This window comes from Schistocerca serialis, chromosome 5, assembly GCF_023864345.2.
Source record: "Schistocerca serialis cubense isolate TAMUIC-IGC-003099 chromosome 5, iqSchSeri2.2, whole genome shotgun sequence".
NCBI classification, from domain to species: Eukaryota; Metazoa; Arthropoda; class Insecta; order Orthoptera; family Acrididae; genus Schistocerca; species Schistocerca serialis.
In genome coordinates, this window is record NC_064642.1 from 30,866,012 (window position 1) to 30,888,467 (window position 22,456).

Below are 22,456 nucleotides of genomic sequence, written 5' to 3' on the forward strand. Positions count from 1 at the left end.
AAACTATTGTTGGATACTTACGAAACAGCGAGGTATCTGTCCAACTGATACAGATCAAGCAAGAAACTTTATTACTGGATGACCCTGCCCTCAACGCCCGGAAATTTCTTTTCCGCCAGCCATGCTTCTCAAAGTTCTGTGTCTACAGGGCATTAAAGATGGGTATGTTCTGTGAGACAGAGCCAAGGATTAAATTGCTGAAACAGTTATCGTGGTCAAAATGTGCGGAAGGTCGAGGTCATGAGAGACGGGATGATAGCCGTAGGACTAGACAAGGCCTTTTTCTTTTTTTCTTTCCCTTTTTTTTTTGGGAATCTGCCCAATAGTCACTTTGAGTGATATAGGAAACAAACTCATGATCGCTGTGTTGAGGTTTGAAAACCACTATTTCTGAATACGACTTCGGTGTGTCTTACTGTTAGTCATTACAGCACCTTACTACCTTACTTGGCATGTCTGACTTGGACACTTACAGTTTACCACACGCGAGTATTGTTATCATTTTGGCAAAAAAAAGTTCATCATAGACGGCACAAATAACAGCATACGCTTTACATGGTGATTTGCCCCATACTGGACATTTGGCCTATCTCTTGATGCCCAATTTCTGTCTTATCAACGTCTACATTTACACTGGTATTTTCTACGAAATGCAATTATAACGGCATTCATAATTTTAGCGTCCTTTTAACAGATTGCGAAACGCCCGAAATGGGATCTTCTTCTGGTATTTGATTTTTGTTGCATTATGAATTATCGGTTCTCTTCAAAACGGCAATGCAGTGTTAGCAGACGCTTTCCGAACAGTTCATAGCACCGCCCGTGCGTTCCTGGCAAACTAGCCGTCACACGACTTTGAGCACGGCTGCCGCCTGACCGAGCCGCTAGGTAAAGGCCAGCGGGAGGAAGGCGGCGCCGCCTGCCAGCCGGGAGGATAAATCGCGGGACGTGCTAAATTTGAAGCGGCCCTCGCCCCTGCGCGGCCCAAGACCGCAAGGGACGGCGTCCGAACTGCGCGCGGCTCGCGCGCCCCCGCCGTCGCTGCCTGCGAGGCGGAAAGCGCGGGCGTACGGAAAGGGAGGAGAAGGAAAGGCCGGGAGAAAGCGGGACGGAGGAGGGAAGGAAAACTGAGGGAAGAAAAACAGGTTGCCGCGACGCTCGGCCTGTGGCCGCGGGCCGCGTGGGCAGCCGTGCTGCCATCTTGCGCCGGCGGGTCCGCGGCGCGGCGCCCTGCCCCCTCCCTTCGCGAGGCACGGCGCGTTCAGTCCGCGGGCCGCGTTGCCTGGTAACGCTACCAGCCTACCCGCTCGCCTGCCAGCCGGCTAGCTCGCCAGCCGTGCTCCCTCTCGCCGAGCGTCCAGTCGCGGCACAACACTCGGGGGGTATTGATCGGACAAAGGACCTTCCGGCCGTCTTTCTGTCTGCCTGACCGGCCAGTCCCCAACTGACCGTGGCAGCGATCGCAGCTGAACAGCAAACCGAGAAGACAGTGACAGCGTGTACACGGTCGTCGTCGTTCGCAAATCCTCTGCGCAGCTGCTAGAGAGACGTACTGTCCGGTGGCGAAAAGTATCACGTACTTCCGCTGACACCGGTAGCAGGTGAGGAGCTGCCAGCATCACCACAGCCGCGGAAGTAACGACGCCGGCGTGGACGAACAACAGGACTCGCGCACGCCGTCTCCAGCAGCAGTCAGCAGTGTGACGCGTACTCATGTAAAGTTTCGTGTGTCGACCGACGCGTGTTGCCACTGCAAGAAGTAAACATTGTTGCCTGCAGAGGTATATATCTTTGTTATTAACTCGACAAGAGTATATCAGCAGCAGACAGATTTGAAATTATTGTCGTGTTTTAGCGAGTGGCTCACTCTTCGTGTGACTGTGTTGTTGTTGTTGTTGTTCTCGTTTATCGTCCTAGGCACAAGTAACACTGTGTGCCGGCAGTGATATCGTGGCGGCGTGGCGCATCGCCATGGCGAGCGCGAAGACTGCGCCGTCGCTAGTGCCTGTTAAAAGGCCCATTCGCCAGCTGTCTGTGCTGGAGAAGCTAGAGGCGATCGAGCGTGTGCACAATGGGGAGTCGAAGGCTTCTGTGGCACGCGACATCGGTGTGCCCGAGTCGACACTGCGAGGCTGGTGCAAAAGCGAAGACAAGCTGCGTAACGTAGCGCAGTCCTGTGGAGGTGGTGGTGGAACGCCGGACTCTCAACATTCTGGCGGTGCCGCAGAATTAGCAGAACTTGACGCACTTGTGGAACAAGGAACCTCCGGTGATCATCCAGCCATTAAACGAATGAGGACGGCGTCCGATGACGAGAAGGCTTCTGTCGCTGCCGTCGCCGCCGCTTCCGATATAGAGGATTCTTTGTGGTACTGGCTGAAACAGGACCACCAGCATGTGAGTAATCAGCTGTTCGCAGTGGCAGCGGCGGACAAGCTGGCAGCAGCAGCGGCCGCTGGGGCGGCAGTAGCGGCCGTCGCCAACGGCGGAAGCGGAGGCGGCGTCGCCGGGGGAGCAGCGTCTGCGGCGGCACCGGCCAACGCCGGATGGTTCTGGCGTTGGTATAAGCGATACGGCTACACGCAATATCCCGGTGATCCGTTGGCGGCTCTTACAGCCGCTCCCGCACCGGACCTCAGGGCTGCGGGGGCGGCGCTAAACGGTGGTGGGGGCGGCACGGCCTCCAGGTCAGCGGCGCTTCTCGACAGCGTGCTTCTCAATAACAACAATAACCTGGCTGCAGTCGCTCCTGCATTCAACAACAATCACGGAAATACCAATACGTCAGCGACGACGCACCACGACCAGCACAATAGCGGCGCCAGTAACGGTACGAACGCGAATGGCAGCGCCGGCAACAACAACGGATCGTCGGACGAGGACGACGAGCTGGACGAGTCGGACGAACCACCTGCAACGGCGGCGGAGGCCGTGACGCACGGAGAGAAGTTTCTCCGGTGGCTGGAATGCTGCTCTGATCCTAGCATCACAGCTATGCAGATTCTTCAGTTTCGCTACTTGCTCAACAATGTGCGGGCGTGCGCCGATCGACGTGCGAGACAGACAAAAACGAAAAAAGCGCGCTCCAGGAGAAAGTAAGTGGTACGCAGCTCGTTTTTACCGCGGTGTTGTGACGTTAATTCGAGGGAGCAACAAATGGATTATGCTCCCTTACGTGGGAAGGAACTGTAGTGAAGCTTTACCTGTTTTGTTGTTGATATTCGGTGCAGCAGTTGTACTGTATGTAATCAACGTCGGTCGTGTTTTTCAGGGTGTAGACTTTTCACTCCTCGACAGTTTGAATGTTTCTTGACATTGCGTAATATTAATTTAAGGAACGCTATCGCTTTGGACATGATTTTATTAATGCTTTCTAGGAGAAGGCTGTTACATTTGTTTTGTAGCGTTGGGTACAACGTGCATATAAAAACCGGCAGTTCAGTAGTCAGTTTTTGACTAACGATATCGCTGTTTTGTAGCGCTTTCACAGATATGTTCCTGTAAAATTTCTGACAGTTCCTGCGCACTGAGGCGCCGGCCACTTGCGCCACTACTCTTCACGTAAACACAAGTGTGACGAAGTTGAAACGTTTTTTACTGTTTTTATTCTTGTCGTTGAAACGTTTCGTATATAGCCTTAATGATTTACTAAACTATCCACAGGTTAAAATCCTCCAGAAAATGAGTTACTAATAGCGATGCTGTCATACGAAGGCCCAGGCACCACTAAAGGTACTGTTACTGCGCGGGTTTAAATTTGCTGCAATTTTGTGTTGATATTGACATTTAGCAATAAGTGTTCAACTTACAATTCTGTTATAAATTTGTGTTAATCGCTTTAGTTGTCACAGAAAACCAGGCAGTTGAAATATTATTGCCCCTTAACTGTTTCCATACAGTAACTGACATGCCAAAGTATATTTTGTTTAGTGGGACGTTAAAACTGATTTGCGGGATGTTACTAGAATGTCTTTAGGCTGTGTAACCAGTTCTGTATTTTGGTTTATGAATTTATATAAAATTTTATGTTGAATATACAGTGAGCAAAACCATATTACTGTATTTCTGGGTGCACACACACACACACACACACACACACACACACACACACACACAAAAAAAAACACTTTGACAGTAACGAAAGTAGTCCAACTTTTTTGTATCATTGTGCACAGCTTAACAGAGGGAAAGGTGAAGACAGGTCTGCAAGATGTAGGATTATCTTGCTATCACATATTTCTAAGAATTATTTCAAGAAATGAAGTATATATTGCAAGAGTTATCCCACTTATGTCTATTCCTTAAATTGTCACATTTAATTTGCTTGATAAATAGTTTTGTACTCAGATTTTCCTTTGAATATTTGGAGGTGAAACTTACCAGCTGTGTGGGTTTCTCCAATGGTTCATACTGCAAGTGGTCAGAGATGAAATCTGCACACCCTTTCCATGTTGAGAGTTCAGGATATGGCACTTTGCTCACCTTGATGGATGTACAGACCATTTTCTGTAGCAGTTAAGAAATAACTATTGATGATTTTGTTGAGAGAAAAAAATATCTGCATATAGTTTCCTCTGTGCAAATATTGCTGGATTTATTTTGTGATAGAATGACTGAAACTTTGCATTATTCATGTATTTAAGTATTGTTACTTAAACTATGATCTCAGGGTTACAATAATTATATTTTTCAGTTAGTGCGCAATTAATTTATATATAACATTGAATGACAACTATTTTGTCATGACAAAATACATAGAGCATTTTCTTATGTCATAATACTGAAAATGTAAGTCTTCTGACTGTATACAAATTTGATTGTTGATGTGAAATATCTGAAGAATATAAGAATATTTTTTTTAAAAACTTGCACTGCATCATTTTTAGTTATCTATTTACTTTCTTTTCTGTAGTCATATGTTTTAATGAGTAAAACCTGCATTTGTGGCACTTGTCATTTATTAACTGAAGTATAACATTCAGAGTACATAAAAATTGTGACTGACAGTTCCAATCCATATTTCTAATATGTATGTTTATAAAACCTACCCCAGAATGAAAATATGCAGATTATATTTTCTACACAGTTGTAACACATTAAAAAATAGCAATCTTCAAAACTTTGTATATTAAAATCAATTTTAATATGTATGCCAAACCTGTTAGGCTTAAATTAATTTTATAAATAAAAGTAGCACAACAGTGCTGAGAAGCAACATACCTGTAGTCCACATTCATTTTCTGCTGCCAGAAACAGTGGTTTCCGATCTTTATAATAAAAATTAAACTGTCTTCGAAAGTTTTCAGCGTACCATAATATCAACTTTTCCTTGTCACTATTCTGGCGATATGACTGAGGATAGTGTATGCGTCTGGAACAAGATGTTTAATAACTGTCAGTTTCATGAAAATTGTTCATTATTTTGTTAACTTCCATACAACAAACATCTAAACAAAATTATGATCTTATTTATTTTTTTGCACCATTTCTTACTGGTGTGTGAACAAAAAAATGTGCGCTTTCTCACTGTCTGTCTCTTTCTGCACTTCTGATTAGATTGGAACTCCACGGTAACTATGTCATAGATCTTATATAGATTTTGCTACCATGATGAAATCTTCAAAATTTGAGGTGCAACAAGTACAGTACCAGGAATGCAGTTCCTGTAGTTTAGTGGAGCCCTTGAAATTCTGTTAAATATGTCACTTTCCTATTATTGCATTTATCATTTGTCATATGCTTTGTTATTAAATCTTGGAAGACTTATATAAGAAAAATAGCTGGTAAAAGATCAAGAGTTAATGTGATGTACCAGTTAATCAACTTGACAGATACTTCTACAGAACCATGAGAAAATGCATTCGTGAATTATTTTTAAATAGCTTGTACCTATATAAAGCAAAATGATCTAGTTATTGACTCCTGCAGGTTTCACATCCACCTTGTGTAGTGTTCCATTTGAAAAGCTTCATTTCTTAATCATAAGTAAACATTTAACACTAGCATAACTCTTCGCTAAAATAACCTCCACTGTGGGGATCTGATTCAGTGTTTATGTACTCAGTATATTAACACACTGACTGCCGCACACACAGTGATGAATGTTTCAATGCCAGGTCATGGTGACAGACGCAAAGCTCTGCTGTGGCTGCCAGTGGGCACACAGCATCATGTGTAAGGCAATGGTGGCCTCGGGCAGTCAACATGTTAAAGAACTAGGTGTAATGTTGTGAAACAATATGAAGTGGAATGAATAGTTAAACATAAATGGTGTAAGATAGATAGACAGGCAAGTACATAAAATTGCATGCAAAAGACTACTGAGGCCTTTTCTAGAGTATTGCAAGACTGAGCTGGGTCCTCAGCCACAGCTGGAACACACAGTTCAGAAGAAAGTTGCTAAAAGTGGTAGTTGCAGACAGTATGATATTGTTATAACCATGTTCAAGGGACTTAATAACAGAATTGTTGGAACATGCTGCTGGGCAAGTTTGGTAAATCAGTATTCGAGACTTCATTCCATATTTCATATAAGGATCATAAGAACAAAACAGAGAAATCAGGATGCATTTGGTAGCATGTAATAATAATATTTTCTACTCAAGTCACAAATTAAACATGAAAGAAAGTGACTAACAGCATCAGAGATGCTCAGAAATTCATTTAGCAGTGACCTGTACCACTTGTTTATATTTTTATGCTTTTAGGGCATGCATCCAGACATACAAACAAGTCCTTTGGATATTTTAAGTGGAAACCATCCAGCCATTAAGACAAGTCAATGATTGACTTCTGAATGTGAGTGTGCCTGTGTTTATTTCTAGAACAGCCAAATCACTTTACTCAAGATATAGAGTGAAGTTCAATGTGCATATTTTACAACAGTTCATATACGAAATAAAAATTTACATACTATAAATGATAAAATGTTTTACATTCAAAGTGTAAAACAACACACAGCCCTGTGGTTGAAACAGCATATCAAAAGTTGATGATAGATGATCATCTATTTAACCATAAAAGAGAAACTTTTTTTTCCTGGACTTCAAGTTGTCATTTTGACGTTTGCCAATGTTAAAATGACATTGGAAAATGTGAAAATGACAACATAAGGCTCAGAAAAAGATGTTTCTCTTATAGGATTAAATGTGATATAAGCGGATTACATGAATCGTTTAAATGGAGACATCATCCTGACTGACCGAGTTGTCTGTGTCAAAGTTCCCATCTTTCTTGACCACTTACTGATTATCAATTCACAAATCAGATAATACAAAATTTAAATGACAAAATATGTCACCTGTTGCATTATACATTCCACAGTACTCTCTTTCAAATTCTGAAGGTGGCAGGGGTCAAATACAGGGAGCGAAAGGCTATTTACAATTTGTACAGAAACCAGATGGCAGTTATAAGAGTCGAGGGGCATGAAAGGGAAGCAGTGGTTGGGAAAGGAGTGAGACAGGCTTGTAGCCTCTCCCCGATGTTATTCAATCTGTATATTGAGCAAGCAGTAAAGGAAACAAAAGAAAAATTCGGAGTAGGTATTAAAATTCATGGAGAAGAAGTAAAAACTTTGAGGTTCGCTGATGACACTGTAATTCTGTCAGAGACAGCAAAGGACTTGGAAGAGCAGTTGAACGGAATGGACAGTGTCTTGAAAGGAGGATGTAAGATGAACATCAACAAAAGCAAAACGAGGATAATGGAATGTAGGCAAATTAAATCGGGTGATGCTGAGGGGATTAGATTAGGAAATGAGACACTTAAAGTAGTAAAGGAGTTTTGCTATTTAGGGAGTAAAATAACTGATGATGGTCGAAGTAGAGAGGATATCAAATGTAGACTGGCAATGGCAAGGAAATCGTTTCTGAAGAAGAGAAATTTGTTAACATCGAGTATAGATTTAAGTGTCAGGAAGTCGTTTCTCAAAGTATTTGTATGGAGTGTAGCCATGTATGGAAGTGAAACATGGACGATAACCAGTTTGGACAAGAAGAGAATAGAAGCTTTCGAAATGTGGTACTACAGAAGAATGCTGAAGATAAGGTGGGTAGATCACGTAACTAATGAGGAGGTATTGAATAGGATTGGGGAGAAGAGAAGTTTGTGGCACAACTTGACTAGAAGAAGGGATCGGTTGGTAGGACATGTTTTGAGGCATCAAGGGATCACAAATTTAGCATTGGAGGGCAGCGTGGAGGGTAAAACTCGTAGAGGGAGACCAAGAGATCAATACACTAACCAGATTCAGAAGGATGTAGGTTGCAGTAGGTACTGGGAGATGAAGAAGCTTGCACAGGATAGAGTAGCATGGAGAGCTGCATCAAACCAGTCTCAGGGCTGAAGACCACAACAACAACAACAACAACAACAACAGTACTCTCCTAGTGCCGATAAAATATCATGGTACAGTATCAAATACCTCATTGGTAATGGGATTTCATCCTATCTTATTAAATGGATGTAGAGTGTCACATTAAGAAACCCAAGGAAATGAAACAGCATCTTCAAAAAGGGGGAACAACAACTACAGATGAACCGTAGTGTTGTAAGGGTCTCTTGTCATCGTTATACATAAATGATCTCCCATCATATACCCAAAAAGCACAAATAGTTCTCAATATTGGCAATGCAGATATGATGATCATGCCTAGGGAGGAAACTTCAACGATTAAATTTAAATAATCTTTATTAAAAGATCAATGACTGGTTCACTGCAATTGGACTGTTACTGTACTTAGGTAAACACAATACATGTAGAATAAAATGTTCTTGGGTTTCCAACCGCGTCAATTGCTTAAAACTACACGAGCTTTCGGCCAAGCACTCCTTGGCCATTGCCAAGTGTTACGACTGCCAGTGGGCTGATGGTGCGCCCTTATATATGCTAGCTGCTGGCTGTGACGTCACTGGTGCCTGTGACACTGCCATATATGAGCATGTTTTGAGTCGGCGTTCGATGTGCCCTCTTCAACCACGCTATCGCTGGATCCCACGCAATGCTGAGCTGCAAGCCACCGTCTGTATTCAGGGTCTTTGCGGTAATTTTTATTTCAACAGCTTCCTTTATTAAACTGTCCCAGAAGCTGTTAGTGCGAGCCACAACAGAGGTATCATCAAATTTTATGTGGTGACCATTTTCTAACGCATGCTCAGCTAAGGCAGATTTCTCTGGGTAGCGTAGGCGATAATACCTCTCATGTTCTTTCCTGCATTGTTCCACAGTGTGCACTGTTTGCCCGATGTACTTCTGGCCACACTCACAAGGTAGTTCATAGACTCAGGTAGGTCGTAGACTCCAGTAGATCTCAGAACACCTGGAGTCTACGAAATAACTTGTGAGTGTGGCCAGAAGTACATCGGACAAACAGTGTGCACTGTGGAACAACGCAGGAACGAACATGAGAGGTATTATCGCCTACGCTGCCCAGAGAAATTTGTGTTAGCTGAGCATGCATTAGAAAACGGTCACCACATAAAATTTGATGATACCTCTGTCGTGGCTCGCACTAACAGATTCTGGGACAGTTTAATAAAGGAAGCTGTTGAAATAAAAATTACCGCAAACACCCTGAATAGAGATGGTGGCTTGCAGCTCAGTGCTGCGTGGGATCCAGCAATAGTGCGGTTGAAGAGGGCACATTGAAAGCCAACTCAAAACATGCCCATATATGGTAATGTCACGGGCACCAGTGACGTCACAGCTGGCAGCTAGCGTATATAAGGGCACACCAACAGCCCACTGGCAGTCATAACACTTGAAAATGCCCAAGGAGTGCTTGGCCGAAAGCTCATGTAGTTTTAAGAAATTGACGCGGTTGGAAACCCGAGAAAATTTTATTCAGTGTTATCGCTGCGAGACTCTGCATTCATACACAATACATGTAGTTCTGTACTGCACAAAGCCTGACCATACCATTAGAAATAATGCAGGAGACTAAATGAATACATGAAAGAGAATATTAGACATTCATAGGCACTTATATTGATAAGGATCTGAACTGGTAACTCCACAGAAATATTCATCATTCTTAAACATTTACATCAATAAGAACCTGAATGGGAAATTGCATGTTACAGATCTCCTTAAAAATCTAAGCTGTGTAAATTTGTGTTACAAATAGTACCAGATTTTGGAGATGAAAATACAAAAAAGTTGATTTACTTTTCTTATTTTCATTCACTAATGTCTTATGGCATCATATTCTCGGCTAGCTCATCACTGAGAAAAAAAAATTCATTAAACACAAACATGTAGTATGGATATGTTGTTTTCACTGTAGAACCTCTTGTAAACAAAACTTTTAGCAGCTGGGCATTCTGACAGCAGCATCATAGTACATTTTCTACATTATGAAATTTGTTGTCAATTTATAGTTCACAAACAACAGTAGCATTCATAACTATAATAGGAAAAGGAGAAATGATGTACACTACCTATCACTCAGCCTTTAGATGGCCCTAGCTTATCCATTGCCAGGGTGCATGCACTATCTTGTCACTCGTAACTGATGTTGAAATTAAGTTTGACTAACCAACTTCGTCCCAGGAAACAATATGGGATATTACTTTTGTATTAGAATTTATGCAAGAACACATTTTAGTAGAAAGAAAACTGGCGTTCTACTGATCGGAGTGCGGAATATCAGATCCCTTAATCGGGCAGGTAGGTTAGAAAATTTAAAAGGGGAAATGGATAGGTTAAAGTTAGATATAGTGGGAATTAGTGAAGTTCGGTGGCAGGAGGAACAAGACTTTTAGTCGGATGAATACAGGGTTATAAATACAAAATCAAATAGGGGTAATGCAGGAGTAGGTTTAATAATGAATAAAAAAATAGGAGTGCAGGTAAGCTACTACAAACAGCATAGTGAACGCATTATTGTGGCCAAGGTTGACACGAAGCCCATGTCTACTACAGTAGTACCAGTTTAAATGCCAACTAGCTCTGCAGATGATTAAGAAATTGATGAAATGTATGATGAGATAAAAGAAATTATTCAGGTAGAGAAGGGAAATGAAAATTTGATAGTCATGGGTGACTGGAATTCAATAGTAGGAAAAGGAAGAGAAGGAAACGTAGTAGGTGGAGCTAAGAAATGAAAGAGGAAGCCGCCTGGTAGATTCTGCACAGAGCATAACTTAATCATAGCTAACACTTGGATCAAGAATCATGAAAGAAGGTTGTGTACATAGAAGAACCCTGGGGATACTTGAAGGTTTCAGATAGATTATATAATGGTAAGACTGAGATTTAGGAACCAGGTTTTAAATTGTAAGACATTTCCAGGGGCAGATGTGGACTCTGACCACAATCTATTGGTTATGAACTGTAGATTAAAACTGAAGAAACTGCAAAAAGGTGGGAATTTAAGGAGATGGGACCTGGATAAACTGAAAGAACAAAAGGTTGTACAAAGTTTCAGGGAGAGCATAAGGGAACAATTGACAAGAATGGGGGAAAGATATACAGTAGAAGAAGAATGGGTAGCTTTGAGGAATGAAATAGTGAAGGCAGCAGAGGATCAAGTAGGTAAAAAGACGAGGGCTAGTAGAAATCCTTGGCTAACAGAAGAGATACTGAATTTAATTGATGAAAGGAAAAAAATACAAAAATGCAGTAAGTGAAGCAGGCGAAAAGGAATACAAACGTCTCAAAAATGAGATCGACAGGAAGTGCAAAATGGCTAAGCAGGGATGTCTAGAGGACAAATGTAAGGATGTAGAGGCTTATCTCACGAGGGGTAAGATAGATACTGCCTACAGGAAAATTAAAGAGCCCTTTGGAGAAAAGAGAACAGCTTGCATGAATATCAAGAGCTCAAATGGAAACCCAGTACTAAGCAAGGAAGGGAAAGCAGAAAGGTGGGAATATATAGACGGTCTATACAGGGGCGATCTTCTTGAGGACAATATTATGGAAATGGAAGAGAAGGTAGATGAAGATGAAATGGGAGATATGATACTGCGTGAAGACTTTGACGGAGCACTGAAAGACCTAAGTCGAAACAAGGCCCCAGGAGTAGACAACATTCCATTAGAACTACTGGTAGACAACATTCCGTTAGAACTACTGACAGCCTTCGGAGAGCCAGTCCTGACAAAAATCTACCAACTGGTGAGCAAGATGTATGAGACAGGCGAAATACCCTCAGACTTCAAGAAGAATATAATAATTCCAATCCCAAAGAAAGCAGGTGTTGACAGATGTGAAAATTACCAAACTATCAGTTTAATAAGTCACAGCTGCAAGATACTAATGCAAATTCTTTACAGACGAATGGAAAAACTGGTAGAAGCCGACCTTGGGGAAGATCAGCTTGGATTCCGTAGAAATGTTGGAACATGTGAGGCAATACTGACCCTACGACTTATCTTAGAAGAAAGATTAAGGAAAGGCAAACCTACACTTCTAATATTTGTAGGCTTAGAGAAAGCTTTTGACAATGTAGATTGGAATACTCTCTTTCAAATTCTGAAGGTGGTAGGGGTAAAATAGAGGGAGCGAAACGCTATTTTCAATTTGTACAGAAACCGGATGGCAATTATAAGAGTCGAGGGACATGAAAGGGAAGCAGTGGTTGGGAAGGGAGTGAGACAGGGTTGTAGCCTCTCCCCGATGCTATTCAATCTGTATATTGAGCAAGCAGTAAAGGAAACAAAAGAAAAGTTCGGAGTAGGTATTAAAATCCATGGAGAAGAAATAAAAACTTTGAGGTTCGCCGATGACATTGTAATTTTGTCAGAGACAGCAAAGAACTTGGAAGAGCAGTTGAGCGGAATGGACAGTGTCTTGAAAAGAGGGTATAAGATGAACATCAACAAAAGCAAAACGAGGATAATGGAATGTAGTCAAATTAAGTCGAGTGATGCTGAGGGAATTAGATTAGGAAATGAGACACTTAAGGTAGTAAAGGAGTTTTGCTATTTGGGGAGCAAAATAACTGATGATGGTCGAAGTAGAGGGGATATAAACTGTAGACTGGCAATGGCGAGGAAAGCGTTTCTGAAGAAGAGAAATTTGTTAACATCGAGTAAAGATTTAAGTGTCAGGAAGTCGTTTCTGAAAGTATTTGTATGGAGTGTAGCCATGTATGGAAGTGAAACATGGACGATAAATAGTTTAGACAAGAAGAGAATAGAAGCTTCTGAAATTTGGTGCTACAGAAGAATGCTGAAGATTAGATGGGTAGATCACATAACTAATGAGGAGGTATTGAATAGAATTGGGGAGAAGAGGAGTTAGTGGCAGAACTTGACTAGAAGAAGGGATCGGTTTGTAGGACATGTTCTGAGGCATCAAGGGATCACCAATTTAGTACTGGAGGGCAGTGTGGAGGGTAAATGGCTCTGAGCACTATGCGACTTAACTTCTGAGGTCATCAGTCGCCTAGAACTTAGAACTAGTTAAACCTAACTAACCTAAGGACATCACACACATCCATGCCCGAGGCAGGATTTGAACCTGCGACCGTAGCGGTCGCTCGGTTCCAGACTGTAGCGCCTAGAACCGCACAGCCACTCTGGCCAGCGTGGAGGGTAAAAATCATAGAGGGAGACCAAGAGATGAATACACTAAACAGATTCAGAAGGATGTAGGTTGCAGTAGGTACTGGGAGATGAAGAAGCTTGCACAGGATAGAGTAGCATGGAGAGCTGCATCAAACCAGTCTCAGGACTTACGACCACAACAACAACAACAGTAGAAAATTAATGTAACATCATACATACAACACTAAACTCAATTATCCATTCATTTTTAAAAATAACAATATTTACAGAAAATCTGCTTCCTGAGCTTTAATAATCAACAGATTCTGGACAATGACCTTCATTTCCATTCAGTCTAATGGAGATGCCTGTTACACACGCGAGTCACGAGTGTTTAGAAGCGTATGTTATTTATGAAATAGACCTTTTCCCCATGTTTGTTTGTTTGTAAAATACAGTTATTAAAATGTAGTAGCTTTGAGTATTAATTAATGGTTATTCAAATCATGAACTGTGCACTCAGTCCTCTGGAGCTCCTTAGTGTGTGACGTGAAGGAGTGAGGTATTATGTCAAAAATGAAGGGAGGCAGGTGGTCTACAATTTTGTTCACCTTACTTCCATCTGTCATGGTGCCTTCAGTCACTGCCGCACATTCCATGGAAGCCCAGGTGAGTGTTCTCCATAGCACAATAGTACCTCTGCAGGCCTGGTGATGTGCATGTTTTGAGCAGCCTTTTGCAAGGATGATGGCATGTCCAAACATGACTGACTACCTGAAGTAACAAGAAAGTTCATTTATCTGACATGGCAATACATTTCCATTGATCCACAGTCCAATTATGATGATCCCACTGCAATCCTAACTGGCAATGTTATTGGGTCAATACGGGAACACGTAGGGTCACCTGCTGCGGAACCTCACATTCAACAATGTGCGCTGAGAGGTGTGCTCTGAAACTGTTGTGTCTGCACCAGCACTGTCCTCTGTCATCAGTTCTGCCTTTTTCCACATTCTGTGGCAAGATATGGATACACAACACCTTGTCACCTTCTCATGGTTTTACCATTGTTCAACAACTTTCTATAAATTCTAACAGCAGTAGAATAAAGACAGCTTACCATATCTGCTGTGTTGCTTAATTCAATGGATTTCCCTATTTGCAACCCACATCATCACTAAATGTTTCCCCCTTCATCTCTAGTCTGCTTGTATACTTCCCTTACCACGTCAAGTTCCTGCACACCATCAGGGGGAATTTAATCTCAGGGTGAGCCATGGTCATAATGTTTTGGCTTATCTCTCTCTCTCTCTCTCTCTCTCTCTCTGAAAATTTGTGCTAGACCATAACTGAAACCCAGATTTCCCTCTTTATGCGAGTAGTCATCTTGACAACTTTGGCTATCTGAGCATGCTTTCTGCCGACCCAAATTCCCAACATGTCACACATTACTGCCACAGTGCCCCCCACCCTCCCTGCCCCCTATCATTGCTCACAGCATCTTGCATGATTCCCACAAGAGGTTGGACCTTGGGTGCATCCACACTGAAGTTATTCTCAACTGCCATCAAAGCTTAGATACTACTGTTATTTGTGTGGTGTCTGTTCTTTAGAACACAAGTTTTATCTGAGACTAATGGTGATATTCCAGTTATATCCCTTGTGTCACATGTGCATTAAACTTCAACATATATCTTTGATCCACGTTTTTTTGCAGCTCAAAAGTAAATAGGTGTGTTCCCAGAAAGAGTAGTTAGTCATCAATGCAGCATGACACTGAGTGGAAGGTCTCCGGCTGAAATATGGAGAGAGGAAATACTAACATCTGCGATGATTCACACTGGGAAAGTGATACATTATTGTAACCACCAGACAAACTTCAAGAATCACTTCATATACATTTCTTCTGTAAACAGGCAAAGTCAATAACTTTGCTATTGAAGAGCAATAAGATAAATCCTCACAATAATCTGGATTCAGCTGCTTATTAGATGACCATTTCATTCTCTTTCTATGGATATAGTAGATAAATGTGTGACTCTTCATATTCTTTTGAAATCAGGCAGAGAAAGGAGGTAGTATACTACAGCCTTTCCATAATTGTTAATATTGGTACTAAGCACTGAAGTGAATCACAGTTTACTGTGTGTTAGGTGTAATACCTCTCACATATTACGAGAGGCTTTTCTTGTATGAAAGAAAAACAGTAGAGAGAATACCTGTTGTGTACAAAACTGGGATTTCTATTTATCTGTTACCTAATTTTTTGAATGGTAAACCTTTGGCATCGTAACTTGCCATGAGTTACAGTCAACCCTACGTGTACAAACTAAGTCATAAATGGGTGGAAATATTAATACATAGTACTGTTTTGAACAGTGAATTAATAACCTACATATTTTACTTTTGAGGACATGGTGATTTATTTTTAATTTTGAAAAAAATATTTTTCAAAGACACTGAAGAATTTAAAAAGAAAATATTAAGTATACTACATACCTAGTGATGTTGGTACATGACACAGCAATTTTATTGTTTATGTCAGTCAATTTTTTAGGTGTTTTCAAATGCAACATACATCAGGAGTACATAATCATGTGGCACACTTATTGCTCTATATATTTTTATAAGAGTGTCCCTGCAACTAAGACTTGATTGACCTATTCGCCCATCAGATAGCATGTCAAGTTCACAAAGTGATATTGAATCCAAGCCAATTAAAATGTTTTGTGTGTAAGGAAGGTCTTGTCCATGTACATTTTTCAACTTAATGCCCTTCCCCTTAAAGCCAATTATTTTAACTTTATTCTTAAAATTTCAAAATTTTTTTGATATTTAAAAAAGAAATCCACATGTTTTGTATGTTATCTTCAGAAGTAGCAACAACATTTTTCCCTCACAGAGTAGTAAGGTATTGTATCTTAGTTTGGTAGCCTATGTTGGCAATGGGAACTGGCCTTTAATACTGTCCCTCCCCTTATTTAAGCACAAGTGAATACAAAATGTCTTTATGTTCTCATCATTAGAATTCCCTATAATAAAAGTTGTGCATTTGCTGCTCAGAACACTAAGGGACAAATGCGTGTCTGCCCTTTCCTTCAAGTTTTACAAGCATCGTACCTAATTCATCGACATACAGGTTCTCACTGTGGAGAAGAGCCATTGCACTCAGTTGTTCAGGGAAGTCATAGAAATTCATAAGCATGACAACAGTTTTAACAAGGAAGAAGAAAGCTTCAACGTAACTGGATCCTCGATTCCTCTGCTGCAGCAAATGACAGTTGTGTGTAACAAGGGGAGAACCACAGTGGTAATGACCTCGGAAAAATCCTTAAACGTTGGTGCAACGGGTATATATAATCTCTGGCTGTAGGCTCGTCTCAAAACCACCACTAGCAATGAAGGGTGAACCTTTGACAGTGCAAGCAACGTGAGCTCGCAAAGTGTCATAAAAATTGTTCAACAAATGTCAGACAAAAGCCAACAGTCAATAAGTCAACAAGTGGCCATGAAAGCTTCAGGAACTTCTTTACTTTATTTCATGTTGTAAAAATGCACTACACATTTAAAATAAGTGTATAACTTGCACATTTGCAAGAGACATTGTGAGTTAATGAGCATTGCGCTCTCATTTAAGTATATGGTTGAAAGAATCAGCCTTCAGGGATTGTGAAACGAACCCTGTCATCCAGGACCAGATGCCATGAGATGGCAAAACGCACAGGTGTCTATTGTCTATTGAGGCCTAAGCGCTGTAGTGTGCGAGTGAGACAGACAAGAACCTATGTCATGGGGAAACCCAGTAGAAGGCTTTTGTGGATGAGAAGAAGTAGCAGTGTTAAATATGGCAGACCTAAGATCGGCCATAAAGAGAAACATTTATGAAAACTATTTAATTCTGCAGTAATGCAGGGAATCAAGCCACAGTAATTTTAATCTACCATCCTCCATACATTTTCATGGTGATCTCAACAAAACTTGAATATTGATCGTATCTATAATAGTTTAGGATTTACTGTTAAAGTGAAATTAACAAGTTTTGTAACAAAGACCTGAATGCTAAAATCTGAACACTTTGGTCAATCTTAACGATCAACATTTCATATAAAAGCGCATCATTAAAATGAATAGCATTGTAAATATCAACTCTGTAACTTTATTTGTTTAAAACATATAGTAAATTTAAATTATCAGTATTTTCAGTTAAGCACTAGATCATCATTTTCTCCACACAAAACACATATAACAATGACAGCATAACACATTATTGAATCAGTTTTGGTTCAGATAGAGACACTAAAACAGACAGTTCGGCTGGAGACACCAAAGAGAGACAGTGCTGGTGGAGACGCAAAAGCAGACAGTCAGTCTTTAGGTAGTTAAGCAGTGAAACGACTTAGAAAATTTCCCATTGTGTGGTATTGCGGGACTTAGTCTCTGAGTGGTGAGCAGCTGTGTGCCTGGCGTGAACTCTAACTTTTTGTGTGGAGTATGGGACTTGTGTTTCACGATGAGTTGTGAATGATAGAACTGTGTCAAATGGATATACACTTGAGTGTAACAGTAACTCTAAATATGACCACTTCCGCTATTAGTTTGCTTTATGAATAAACATTACTCTAACCAAATCGCAACTGTGTGGCCTACATCATTTATGGGTTGTTAATTTAGTTCCCAATATTATTATTACTGTTATCATATGTTATGTTAACTTTGTATTTCGCAAACTTGCCATCAGCCAGACAATTTAATCACAAGATCACAAGTGTCTAATTTAGGGTGAGTAATGTGACACATGCTTTCGACCCCTAGACAAGTTTGCGCCAAGACATTTTGACGAAGAGGAACTGCATGTGAGCCCAAACATCTATGGGATGTTAGCTCGCAACACGTAAAAGGAATCCACTTTGTTCTTACAAAAGAATGTTTACTGTGCTCTGAACACTTCTAGTAATGATGCTAGGAGACAATAAGTAATCGAGTCAGTAATGAGATTCTTCTTTAACTAAAGATATAACTGGCTACCATTTCATACACGTATTTATTAACTCCAAAAATCCTGGTTTTGAGGTAGCACAGCCATGTCAACCACATTTATATATTCCACATGCATGCATGTTAAAAACAATTTTATTTTTATAAAAAAATTGAGAACAGGATGTATTCTTAAAGCTGAACTGGTCTTTGAGCAATTTATGTAGTTACAGCTATAATTTGAGAATAGCATAATAGGCAGAACTCACAGTTATGGTGAATAGAGACATTAATTACAGTCCAAGCAGAAAATGTTGTCCTTTCTAAAATACTGTAGGACCATTGAAGCAAGTAAACAGAAAACAATTTGACTTAGTAAAGCAACCAGGAATGGGAGGGAGTGACGATGCATTGCATAAAGAAACAAATGTGCCAGTGAACAATGACAGTAAGAGGAGACAATGAATAACAGTTTACATCAATTGGATGGAGAAAAATGTCTACTCACCAAGTGGCAGCAGGAGAACACACACAAAAAGGCTTAACTTATGCAAGCTTTCGGAGTCAGTCTTTCTCCTGGCAGAAAAGCTGAAGGGGAAGGAAGAGGGGTGAAGGAAAAAGACTGGAGAGTTTTAGGAGAAGGGGTACAGTTCAGAAAATTCACCCAGAACCCTGGGTCGGGGGAAACTTACCGGACAGGATGAGAAGGAAAGACTGAGTCAGTTTACAGCAATTGACAGAGAGCTGGATAAAAAGTAATTCGCAGAAGAAGGAGCAAAAAAACAGTTTGTTGATACCTGCTATAGGAGGAATTATAACCTACAAAACACTCAGTACATGACAGAAAGCACATAGTCTGCTCTGCTTACAGATCATGAGAGGGATATTAAAACTAGTAGCAACATCCTTGGGTAGTGAATACCAAGTAGGCCCTAATTAGCATTATTAAACCAAGTGGAGGGCACAGCAAAGTCACTGATGATTTAGGTTCTTTGGAAAAAGATCATGGTAAAGATGATGTGTAGATTATTGGGGGAAGTAGTAACAGTTGGGCTAATAGCCTTACTTACGTAACAGAGAATGATGTCCTGACAGTGCTCCTCATACTAATGTGAAAATTATGCCACGCTTTGAGAGATGCAAGTCTTGGGTGAAGTGCTCTTTTGAACATTTATAAATGGCGCTGCAGGGGTCAGTCAAAGGGATGGAGTGATCACAGATGAGTGTAACTGATGTGCTGCTATGATCTACTTATGAACATTGTCAGTAAGACATTTCCTGCATGTCTCATTTCTGGAAGCATTTATTATAACCACAGTACTATATTTCCAATCATTGTCATGTGTTCTCACTAGATATTTCCAAAACACTGATCTGCTGAATGTCTATGTATTTGGTAGAAGCAGTTAGCAGGAAAACATAAAAAACATAACAATCCTGAAAAGTATGAAAGATAAGCTTCTCATATAACAATAGGAAACAGAAAAGTAAAAAGTTACACATACAGACGTAGTATCACATTCCAGCACAGGTACAACCAACAGCTTAGATGAAGGTGTGATCTGCATGGCACAATCAGAATGTTGATGACAATGTGGGCTGAGGTCTACTAAATTACCTTTAATGAAGTGAGAGGGAGAAAGTCTCATTGTTGTTGTTGTTGTTGTTGTTGTGGTCTTCAGTCCTGAGACTGGTTTGATGCAGCTCTCCATGCTACTCTATCCGGTGCAAGCTTCTTCATCTCCCAGTACCTACTGCAGCCTACATCCTTCTGAATCTGCTTAGTGTATTCATCTCTTGGTCTCCCTCTATGACTTTTACCCTCCACGCTGCCCTCCAATACTAAATTGATGATCCCTCGATGTCTCAGAACATGTCCTACCAACCGATCCCTTCTTCTAGTCAAGTTGTGCCACAAGCTCCTCTTCACCTCAATTCTATTCAATACTTCCTCATTAGTTATGTGATCTACCCATCTAATCTTCAGCATTCTTCTGTAGCACCACATTTCGAAAGCTTCTATTCTCTTCTTGTCTAAACTATTTATCGTCCACGTTTCACTTTCATACATGGCTACACTCCATACAAATACTTTCAGAAACGACTTCCTGACATTTAAATCTATACTCGATGTTAACAAATTTTTCTTCTTCAGAAACGCTTTCCTTACCATTGCCGGTCTACATTTTATATCCTCTCTACTTCGACCATCATCAGTTATTTTGCTCCCCAAATAGCAAAACTCCTTTACTACTTTAAGTATCTCGTTTCCTAATCTAATTCCCTCAGCATCATCCGACTTAATTCGACTACATTCTATTATCCTCATTTTGCTTTAGTTGATGTTCATCTTATACCCTCCTTTAAAGACACTGCCCATTCCGTTCAACTGCTCTTCCAAGTCCTTTGCTGTCTCTGACAGAATTACAATGTCATCAGCGAACCTCAAAGTTTTTATTTCTTCTCCATGGATTTAATACCTACTCCGAAATTTTCGTATGTTTTCTTTATTGCTTGCTCAATATACAGATTGAATAACATCGGGGAGAGGCTACAACCCTGTCTCACTACCTTCCCAACTACTGCTTCCCTTTCATACCCCTCGATTCTTATAACTGACATCTGGTTTCTGTACAAATTGTAAATAGCCTTTCGCTCCCTGTATTTTACCCCTGCCACCTTCAGAATTTGAAAGAGAGTATTCCAGTCAACATTGTCAAAAGCTTTCTCTAAGTCTACAAATGCTAGAAACGTAGGTTTGCCTTTCCTTAATCTTTCTTCTAAGATAAGTCGTAGGGTCAGTATTGCCTCACGTGTTCCAACATTTCTACAGAATCCAAACTGATCTTCCCCGAGGTCGGCTTCTATCAGATTTTCCATTCGTCTATAAAGAATTCACGTTAGTATTTTGCAGCTGTGACTTATTAAACTGATAGTTCGGTAATTTTCACATCTTTCGACACCTGCTTTCTTTGGGATTGGAATTATTATATTCTTCTTGAAGTCTGAGGGAATTTCACCTGTCTCATACATCTTGCTCACCAGATGGTAGAGTTTTGTCAGGACTGGCTCTCCCAAGGCTGTCAGTAGTTCTAATGGAATGTTGTCTACCCCGGGGGTGTTGTTTCGACTCAGGTCTTTCAGTGCTTTGTCAAAATCTTCACACAGTATCGTATCTCCCATTTCATCTTCATCTACATCCTCTTCCATTTCCATAATATTGTCCTCAAGTACATCACCCTTGTATAGACCCTCTATATACTCCTTCCACCTTTCTGCTTTCCATTCTTTGCTTAGAACTGGGTTTCCATCAAAGCTCTTGATATTCATGCAAGTAGTTCTTCTTTCTCCAAAGGTCTCTTTAATTTTCCTGTACTTTCTATCTTACCCCTAGTGAGATAAGTCTCCACATCCTTACATTTGTCCTCAAGCCATCCCTGCTTAACCATTTTGCACTTCCTGTCAATATCATTTTTGAGACGTTTGTATTCGTTTTTGCCTGCTTCATTTACTGCATTTTTATATTTTCTCCTTTCACCAATTAAATTCAATATTTCTTCTGTCACCCAATGATTTCTACTTGCCCTCATCTTTTTACCTATTTGATCCTCTGCTGCCTTCACTATTTCATCCCTCAAAGCTACCCATTCTTCTTCTACTGTATTTCTTTCCCCCATTCCTGTCAATTGTTCCCTTATGCTCTCCCTGAAACTCTGTACAACCTCTGGTTCTTTCAGTTTATCCAGGTCCCATCTCCTTAAATTCCCACCTTTTTGCAGTTTCTTCAGTTTTAATCTACAGTTCATAACCAATAGATTGTAGTCAGAGTCCACATCTGCCCCTGGAAATGTCTTACAATTTAAAACCTGGTTCCTAAATCTCTGTCTTACCATTATATAATCTATCTGATACCTTTTAGTATCTCCAGAGTTCTTCCATGTATACAACCTTCTTTTATGATTCTTGTACCAAGTGTTAGCTATGATTA

At 40.7% G+C, this 22,456-nt stretch overlaps 2 protein-coding genes across 2 annotated transcripts in view; one reads left to right on the forward strand and one right to left on the reverse strand.

Moving 5' to 3' along the window:
• The first annotated feature begins 1,277 nt into the window (after positions 1-1,277).
• On the forward strand, positions 1,278-5,201 carry LOC126481038 (protein distal antenna-like). Its single transcript, XM_050104519.1, has one exon. The coding sequence runs from the start codon at positions 1,972-1,974 to the stop codon at positions 3,097-3,099; it is 1,128 nt and encodes a 375-aa protein (XP_049960476.1). The 5' UTR covers positions 1,278-1,971; the 3' UTR covers positions 3,100-5,201.
• LOC126481725 (coiled-coil domain-containing protein lobo-like) overlaps positions 4,219-22,456 on the reverse strand; it is a 190,854-nt gene continuing 172,616 nt past the window's right edge. Inside the window, exons 2-4 of the mRNA XM_050105678.1 lie at positions 5,221-5,371; positions 4,381-4,506; positions 4,219-4,239 (exon numbers count right to left, since the gene is read on the reverse strand). Of these exons, the coding sequence (XP_049961635.1) occupies positions 4,219-4,239; positions 4,381-4,506; positions 5,221-5,371 (298 nt within the window). The remainder of the gene's footprint in view (positions 4,240-4,380; positions 4,507-5,220; positions 5,372-22,456) is intronic.